This window comes from Pollicipes pollicipes, unplaced genomic scaffold, assembly GCF_011947565.3.
Source record: "Pollicipes pollicipes isolate AB1234 unplaced genomic scaffold, Ppol_2.1 Scaffold_7261;HRSCAF=8764_pilon_pilon_pilon, whole genome shotgun sequence".
NCBI lineage: Eukaryota > Metazoa > Arthropoda > Thecostraca > Pollicipedomorpha > Pollicipedidae > Pollicipes > Pollicipes pollicipes.
This window is the reverse complement of record NW_023597054.1, coordinates 52,376,315-52,385,560: the sequence shown is the minus strand read 5'-3', so window position 1 is coordinate 52,385,560 and position 9,246 is coordinate 52,376,315. Positions and strand designations below refer to the sequence as shown.

General features: G+C 48.4%; 2 protein-coding genes across 2 annotated transcripts; one reads left to right on the top strand and one right to left on the bottom strand.

The window, feature by feature from the left end:
- Positions 1–80: 80 nt before the first annotated feature.
- LOC119111598 (putative defense protein 3) lies at positions 81–2,104 on the top strand. Its single transcript, XM_037235406.1, has 3 exons — positions 81–588; positions 1,707–1,895; positions 2,033–2,104. The coding sequence occupies exons 1-3, from the start codon at positions 466–468 to the stop codon at positions 2,102–2,104; spliced, it is 384 nt and encodes a 127-aa protein (XP_037091301.1). The 5' UTR covers positions 81–465.
- Positions 2,105–7,379: 5,275 nt separating this feature from the next.
- LOC119112119 (vacuolar protein sorting-associated protein 29-like) lies at positions 7,380–9,194 on the bottom strand. Its single transcript, XM_037236149.1, is given in 3 exon segments — positions 7,380–7,474; positions 7,477–7,952; positions 9,148–9,194. Coding segments are annotated over 2 exon segments (546 nt in total). The 5' UTR covers positions 7,928–7,952; positions 9,148–9,194.
- Positions 9,195–9,246: the final 52 nt, after the last annotated feature.

Below are 9,246 nucleotides of genomic sequence, written 5' to 3'. Positions count from 1 at the left end.
TGGAATCCATCTGTTTCGGTAATCGCTGGCGATACCTCAACCTGAACAGTGAGAGTGAGGTCCTCCCTGAGATTTGTAGTTTGGATCCCCTGACCCGGTGACTGACCGATGGACGGCAGCGGTAGGGTAGCCCGGCAGCTATTCCCGACTCAGCAAAGAATTCCGTGTAAAAGTATACCGTGCGTTTTAAGAGACGATCACTGGACTGGCCCATCGGGCTTTCCTAAACGCTAGCCGGCGGAAACGAGCGAGTTTCCTGCCCCGACAATGTGAGCTGATCGATGACATATAGGCAAGGACTAACAGCAGATCAGCTCACGTTGAATAACGACGAGGAGCGCAGCTCATGCGCGTTCTCGTAGTGCGCAGCCCGCTGAGTTGGTGCGACCTGGCGGCTGACGCGCCCCTCACTGACCCCCCGCCCGCCTCCACAGGGTGACGGTGACCATCAGCCGGGAGCACCAGATGCCCTTTAAAGGCTTCTTCGTTCAGGCGCGCCGCGCAAGCGGGACAGACTCACTGCCGGCGCTGGGCAGCTTCACAGCTGTCCCCGAGTACAAGCTGACCAGTTGCGGCGAGTACAGCGACGTGAGTGTCGGCCAGCCAGGCTCGTGGTCACGAGCACGCTTTTCTCCCCATCTGCTCTTTTCAGCGCAAATCCTCAGGACATGTTGGAACGACATCGTTTTTATCCGGGTATATCTACCGCTGTTTGTTAACATTGTGGTGCGTATGTAGGCTTTAGTGACGAATCCTATGTTACGTAGAAATTTGCTCTTCAGACAAACGTTTGTATCTGAGAAAAGGATCCCGGGATCTGGGTCGCACAAGTCCTAAATCTCAGCTCTCGGGATTCAAAATCTAGTTCAGCTTTTACTGAACCTTCTTTGACATTAGATTAATTTCATTTTTCTAAAACATTTTGTAGGACTTATGCATTGATTTTATCGAAGGATCTTCTGGAACTCAAGATCCATTTTTAAACTTTGTCGCATTAGTTTTTACGGCTTTTCTAGTAAACAACTTTTGAAATTCACTGTTACCCCACGTGAGGCTAGTTGAGCTTTTTAATTATCTCGTCAGTTTCAAATTCGAGAAGTATGTCCAAAGCCCAAAGGCCCGTACCATTTCCCTAACATCAAGCCTGGTCCGAGTAGCCTATTTTTCACGGACCAACCTCACAATCCCAGGCTACTGCAAGCTGCCCTGAATCGCGGAACACGCTGCTGCCGTGTTATGGCGGCCTAAATGCGTAGAGTTGAGCAAAGGCTGTTCGGCAGCCAAACGGTCTGTTGAACCCTCTAAATCTACTTCTTAGGTTTATGGATTCATTTTTAATCCGATTAAGTGTCTACTGTGATTCAGGATTTTGTCATGCATCCAACAAAGATTGTCCTAGGATCCAGGGTACTATAAAGATCACGGGATCTAGGGTGGTGTCGCCCGGCAATAGGGCAAGAGGGAGAGTCACGCCGCTGTGGGAGGACCGGTGTCCATCCAGCTATCAGGACCGTCGCCCGTCTCCAGCTGGCAGGTGATATCGGTCCCTTCTAGCAGACTTTTCTCGAAATGTAGGCACAGTGACAAAACTGACCGCTCTGAGTTAAATTTCTTGCATACACTCGCACACACGCACACTGCTGTCTTTTTTGCGTCAGCTACCACCTGACTGACCATGTTCGACCACATGTGTGTGTTGTGCGCAGAACGGCATCAGCCACCGGGACAGCGCCGACAAGCACTCGGTGTCAGTAGAGTGGGTGGCGCCCGCTGACCTGGCCGAGGACGTCGTGTTCCGCGTCACGCTGGTACAGAGCCGTACCATCTTCTGGGTCGGGCACGACTCGGCTCGACTGCGTTTGAAGCGCGACGACGAGGGTCTTCGCAGCCGGGCGGCGACGAGCCTCCGCAGCCGGGCGGCGACGAGCCTCCGCAGCCGGGCGGCGACGAGCCTCCGCAGCCGGGCGGCGACGGGCCTCCGCAGCCGGGCGGCGACGAGCCCTCGCAGTCGGCTGGCGACGGGCCTCCGCAGCCGAGGCCCGGTCTGTGGGTGCTCGCTGCTGAGGTGGTTGTCACCGCCCTGCTGTACCGCCTCGCCCGCTAGCCTTGAGTTCGAGCCGCCGCCGCAACCACTTTTACGTCTCGCCTGCCTGTCATGATTAAGGAGGACTTGTGGGAACCTTCTGAGAAAACGAGTACGTTAAGTTAGATTTGTGTTACACTCCAATTTTTTGAGCCGGCTCAGGACCTACTCACAGATTATGGGGTCCGATTCCGTTCATCAGTCATAGTCGTTCCAAATTTTTTATTCAGCTCAGTTCAGACTCATTGCTCACATTGAATTATTTGATTAATGACTCGCAGTTTTCAAAATGAAAAATTCCAATCAGTTCTTGCGTAATGTATATATATATATATAGAGAGATATAAGAGATATATATATAGATGGCAGAGATAGAGAAGAGAGAGAGAGATATAGATAGATAGATGACATACGATACAGAGAGAGAGGATATAGAGAGATATAGATATATCTAATCTATCGATATCGAGCGAGCTATCTAGTCTATCGATCTATCTAATCTATATCATGTCTATATATATCTATATAATATGCATGTGTATATTTACATTAATATGTATGCATGTATAGATGTGCATGCATATATATATATATATATAATATATATATATATATATATATATGTATACATGTGTATATTTACATTAATATGTATGCATGTATGGATGTGATATATATGCATATATATATATATATACATATATATATATATATATATATATATATATATATATATATATATAACATCAGATTGCAGTTAAAGCAATAACGATTAGCTAGCACGAGTTAAAACATATAAACCTACCTTCCTTAAGTAAGAAGCATTACGAATTAGAATTGCATTTCTCATACGTAAGCCCAGCAAAAATCCATTTCATTCGACCCCTGTCTTCCAGCCAGCAAGGAGCTAAGCTGAACTGAACTGAACTGAACTGAACTGAACTGAAACAACTAAACTAGAGATAAGTTAATATAGGCACTGACTGTCGTTTCCGCCAGGATATCTCAAACCCATCTCATTGGGTCACTCCATGAGACAGGAGTCAAAACGGATCTCGGTGCTGAGTAGCATAGCGTTAAGCGTTACTTTTCTGCATTCCAGGACTATTACATTTTGAAGGCCAAATTCTCACTTGCACGTTGCGCGTCGCGTGGTGATGGAATTTAAATTGTAGAAATACAAATCCGGACGCGAGGCGAGACAAGCTTTTCCGTTGTTTGCTTACGGTCGTGTTTTGTGGTATGCAGTGTCGTATGCATTCAGTGTCGATGACCTGAGACCGGTGTCAGTGTGTGTATGGTAATCTGGAAGGCATATTTGAACCTCCTCAGTTGGGTTAAGCTGTGTCAAACAAGGGCATGTAGATATGAACAGTTTTGATGTTCCACGTACGTTATGAATAATAATTCATCAGCATTACCACACGGAGTCAGGGCCGCCTGCACTAATGGGAGCCGAATGGCTATTCTTCTCGTGGCCAACACACTTGAAAAGCCCCGGAACGATTTCTGCCTGAAGCCCACATTGCCGAGCCAATATGATGACACTTGATGACCAAGCGGTCCGGCAAATGGCACGGCACATGACGAATCATAGCGTCTGCGCGTCAGCCGACTGCAACACCGTCGTCGGTCAGCCTCAGCAGCCGGGGCTCGGTTCGTCAGAGCCTGACCTGTCCTGGGTCAGGCCCGGCCGGAGCAGCGCCGGATCGTGTGTGGCGGCCTCAGACGTAGAAGGGTAGTCAGCACCCGTCCAGAGTACGCCGGTGATGAGGAGACGCTGGAGAGCGCGGGCCGGCCCGCCGCCGCCGCCAGGGCCGAGCAGGCGACGCTCGGACTGGCGCGGCCGTCGGCACCAGTCGGAGACGACGCCGTCCGGCCGTCTGGCTCGGCGCAGTGCGGGGCCCACCGAGAGCAGCAGGCAGCTGCCAATGACGTCCATTGTCGGCAGAGGGGTCGCTAGCTGCCGCGCTCAGACGCGGGGCTTGTGGCGGGAACCCAGTACGGAAGCACGCTGATCTGGGCCATCCGCTTCATTAATTGACAGCCGCACTGAACCCCCAAGGAACGTGCCTACAGTCGCCCCTAAGCTTGCATCGATGCAATGTGTGCGCCTGAGTCGAAACTTGCACGCAGAGCAATGGGACCGGGGCGCACGAGCAGTCTGTACGGGGAGAGCGGCACCGCGGCCGCTCCTGCCACCTGACGCTATGTTCGCCTCGGCGCTTCGCCCGCCACTGCGGTGATCACTGCCAGTTGTACAACCAGCAGCATCCTTTCGCTACAGCAGGACGAGCCTGACGTACCAATCGACCGCAATCCAGGCAGGCAATGATCTGATCATCCGCTTTCAGTGGCCGGATCCACGGTGACCTATTGGGACCACGCCCACCCTCTCACAGCATGGTGACCATGTGACCTCCACACTTTTCCTCTTGGCTTGGCTTTTCATGTGTATGTGCTCCAGCCAGGTTCGTAATGTTGGTTTCTGGTTCCCACCTGCCTCTTCGAGCTCGCCGCTTGACAATTGACAGGAAACTGGTGGCGAGGTACGAGCGAGGCATTGATCGGTTGTGGGAGTGGTCTGTTACTATTATGCAGATGTCTCGAAATGCGACAGTGGAGCCAGGAACCCACGGCAATCGATGCCAACAAGTCCGGCCAGTACATTGGCAAGTCTGCTATTCTTGAGAGTCAGCACTGAAACTTTCCCAAAAATGTTTTGACCGGAAATTACATTTTTGGTTCTGTTCTGCAACGTCATAAACCTAATATTAATCTTCAGGGATGTTTGCGATTCAGCTATACCTCCGACTGACAGTGGAGTTAAACTTACGAAAATATAACAGGTGGAGGTCCAATGATGCGCACACTTTTCGCGAACAACGCGAGTTAAAAAAAAACAACAAAAAAAAAACAGCCGGGTGATGAGAATATTGTCTGAGTTGAGAATGGTGCTCGACAAATCACTCCGTTCGCAACGAGTTGTGTTGTTTTAAATTACGACCATATGTAAAACTCCAAGTATTTTAGGTGCGTACTTGCCGCACTCAAGAGGGCTGTCAATGCCGCAGTGCTTCCGGTTGAACGCGAGCGTCTCGCATAAGAGGTCCTTTCAAAAAGCTTTCCATTTGTTGGTTTTTCATTGGTTGCTTTTTTGGTTGGTTCCTTTCCTGGTTGTTCCGGTCGACTGCTAGGCATTGTGGATCGAGGGTGTTTGACATTATTTTGCCAATTTTATTTTTGAAATGATGCTTGACAATCGGTTCATTCGCATACGCAGTTGCTCGCTTCTTCGGTTACTCTGGTTGCAGAGATCTGGCACACCACCCTTAAAAGCGCCCCGTTGGATCACCGTCTGTGCACACGACAGCAAATTCCCGTCTACGCACACACACACACTGTATTGCATAGCATTGCGACACGCATCGAAACGTTCCTCCCTTTCTCCCCTAGCTCACATCGCTGCCAGCTGGGTCGTCCAGACCTAGATCCCCTTCCGATTCATGCTATTCAGGGTTTCACTTTTTGACGATTTTACCCTCTCAAAGTTAATTGAATGCGAAATAAGTGTGGAGACTGCAACGTTGCAGGAAAAGCCCATCCGATCAAGTCAGCATGACAATGCGACAATCTCTGAGCACGACGTGTATTTCTACAGAATTGTCATGTTGCTGAAAGCTGTCATGACAAGGTGGGGAGCCGATGTGGGCAGCATGGTATACAGATGTTATGGACGCGTTCCGCCGGCGTTTGATCTCAGGGAGCTAGCCCTAATGTTGGGAATTCCCCAGAATTGATGTTCGATACGGTCATCGCAGAGACTGATCGTAGATAGTCCTACTGGCTACGATAATTCTTTTATACTAACCTTTATCAGGTTGAAAAAACACCGCTCCTCCGCCGTGGCGCGGTTCTCCCCTCAAATGGATGAAGGTAGTAGCTCCACACAGTATATTGGAGTAGTATTAGACCGTTTATGTTTTTATGTCCACCGTCGCTTTACGTGATTCTTAAACACACGGTTGCTTGCCTGAAATGTCATCGTTCCAGATTAATCACAGACAGTTTTTGGCAGCCAGGTTTTCATGGGTGTCAGATTTTTAAGAATATGACACCGATGAGGCTTTTGGATGGTGGAACATTGGTCACATGGTCTCAATTTCTAACATGCCAGGAGACATGTGGTTTTTTTTTACCGCGATTTCCGGCTCCATTGGCTTAGTTTTGGCATCATCAACAAAACAACTGAATTTACTACGCATCCCATGGCTTCGTTTGTCCCACGCCGCGCGAGGCGTCTGGCTGCTTTGGGGCCATGACTCTTGGATATCATTCATGACCTTGTTTCAGAACTTGTCCAACCAACTCCAAGAGCAGAAAACGCTGCCGCAACCTCTGCGATCTATATCAATCAACAGAGGGCACACGATTACACCAATCGACTGATACCGACGACGACATTCTCGGAGCATCCTTACCATCCCGACCACGTCGACGCGTTGGGACGGTATCGGACGGCTCTAAACTTGGGAGATGCTTTCCGCCGATCGCTCTCCCCGTCGACGGTTGGCACCGCCTCCGGAAAAGACTGCGTCACGGATCGGCGACGTCGCTGGCTTCCACCAAGGGGGCGGGGCAGGAGCAATTATAATACCCGCCATTTTCTTGTTTGTATTTATAATATATCCACGAATACCTTCTACAAGGTGTTCAAAAGAAGGTTGTGGCATAATATATGTACGCTGAATGCACTCATGCGCTATAGCACATATATGTGTTCAAACAAAGAATTCATTTAATTGACACTTGCACACTATAGGGAGACATTCGAATAAGCTGCTTCGATACTCTTCATATCGGCAACTGAACAATGGCGTATCGAGTCACCCACCTCACACCGGATCAACGAACACGCATTTATGCACAAGGCAACGAGCCTAGAAAAAGCAACAACAGCCCGTTAAATGGATGTTTGGGCCCCGCTAATCCAAACATTATCTGTCCTTGCCATGCTTAGTTTGATAATTTTCTTTCAAAATTTAACTTAAGTAGCCAGCATATGCTACAAACTGTTCCATGCTCTTATGACACCTGACAAATTACTTACTGTTTTCACAAGTACCCGCCTGTGTTATTGACAAAATATCCCGACTTTTAATGCTTGTACCGAAACGTACATCACCAACAAACCAAACCTTCATACGTGATGCAACAACCACTGCCCATTTTTGCCTGGGGAGGACTAATGATACCAGTACCCCCATCGTTCAGTACAGGCGCCAACTGCACCATATCAGTTTTTGCTGTACTCGATCCGCTCCACCTTCACCTCGTCCCCAACCATCTGGTACACGTAGGTGACCACAGTGCCAGACTGAATGTCCATCGCACGAAGCAGGGCTCCACGCTGCTGTCCAGTGGCTGCCAGGCCCCTGTTGCCGAGCCTGGATTGATGTAGAACTTGTTCTCGTGCTCGAACGCCTCGAACTTGTGCGTGTGGCCCGAGATCAGAATGTCGACGTCCAGCTGGCGCTGTACCTGCGCCAGCGCCTCCGTGTCGCCCCAGGGCACCACCTGGTGGCCGTGACACAGTCCGATACGAAACTGGCCGACGTTCACCACCTTCTGCTCCGGGTAGGTGATGTTGTCGTCGAAGTCGCCCCGCACGATGTGGACGTCCGTGGATAGTGTCTTCAGATAGTCCAGGGTCTCCTTAGTGCACAAGTTACCTGTGCAGAGTATGTGCTGGATGCGTCCAGGCACCAGGAGTTTCTTGAACTTTGCTGGTAGCCCATTGGAGCGGTGAGGGATGTGTAAATCTCCAAGCACTAGAACTAGCATGTTTGTTCTTCACAAAAATGCCAACCTGAAAAATGATGAAGCAGATGATCATGAGATGCTTTGAAAAACAGCATAGCAAATGGGAAAGTCCCAATGGCAAATGCTATAAGTTTATCTTGGGAGCACTGCACATGGTAAAAATTACTGCCAATTGATAAAGTTTAAAATATTTGTACTTGATCTCTGGCAGTACCAATGCAGGGGTGCTGGTAGTGTAGTGTTAATGTGTCTGCATTAACCACTGCATGTCCGGGAAACCAGAGGTACAGGGGTTCAATTCCCAGCAGTGCCCACCCTTCCTGCCGGGGTGAGAGGCAGCTAAGCCATATAGCCTCAACAACTGAGTATGTCACAAAGCCCCAATGACACACATGCACATGCAGAACCAGTGCAAGCTCTGAAATTAACCAAATATTGCAACCACAAAAATGATGAGTCCATGCAAAATGATAACTTTGGAAGATACATGGGTACGAGTCAGGATTGTCCAAAATGTAGTGGTAGAAACCATCAATGATTTCACTTTGGAACTAAAAATTTAACTTGTTCCTTTAAGTATTAGGAACAACAGACTTCTTATTTGAAAAGCTCTGTGGGTAAAGCAAGTCAAATGCTCCATATATGGTAGGCTGAATGTGCACACAATTGTCCTATTGAGGCATGCAGTTGTTCTCCTAACCTGTCATCACCAGAATCATCTCAATTAGAAAACATGTAGCATCAATACAGGCTTTCTTGAGTATACCCAAGAGTAAATGAGATTGGTGCAATGCTGTCCCACCACATGGGTGGGATACAAAACAAGCAAGTGACTACCACTAAATAAGCATAAAGCAACTGCCAGCTGTCAGGCTAAATGTTGCAACCATTCCCATAGTTTTAACAAATGATCTTCAGCCTCATATAGAAAGAACACAAGACATGTGAAACCTATTCATGCCACACTTCAGGCGTTGGAGCAATATGCAGCCTATAACATGCACTCCATATGCACATGTGAAAAACAGATGTACATAATAAATGAGAAATGCAACATGATACAAAAAAATAATATTTCATGACTTATGGGGCACAATGCACATTCTGACAAGTTGCATGACATTATAGCAAAATTCTAAGGAGTAATGCAGCTTTGGCAATGGCTAAAATCCTTGTTTCCCAACTCTTAAAAAGAAAATAAGGGGAGGCAGAACCACAGCTCAACAGACAAAGCTCCTTACACACTGAAAGTCTGAAGTCTGGACCACAGCTCCAGATTGCATTATCGGATAAACCCAAGCCCCAAACCATAAAAGCACGCAGTTTTCGTGCCTCCAATT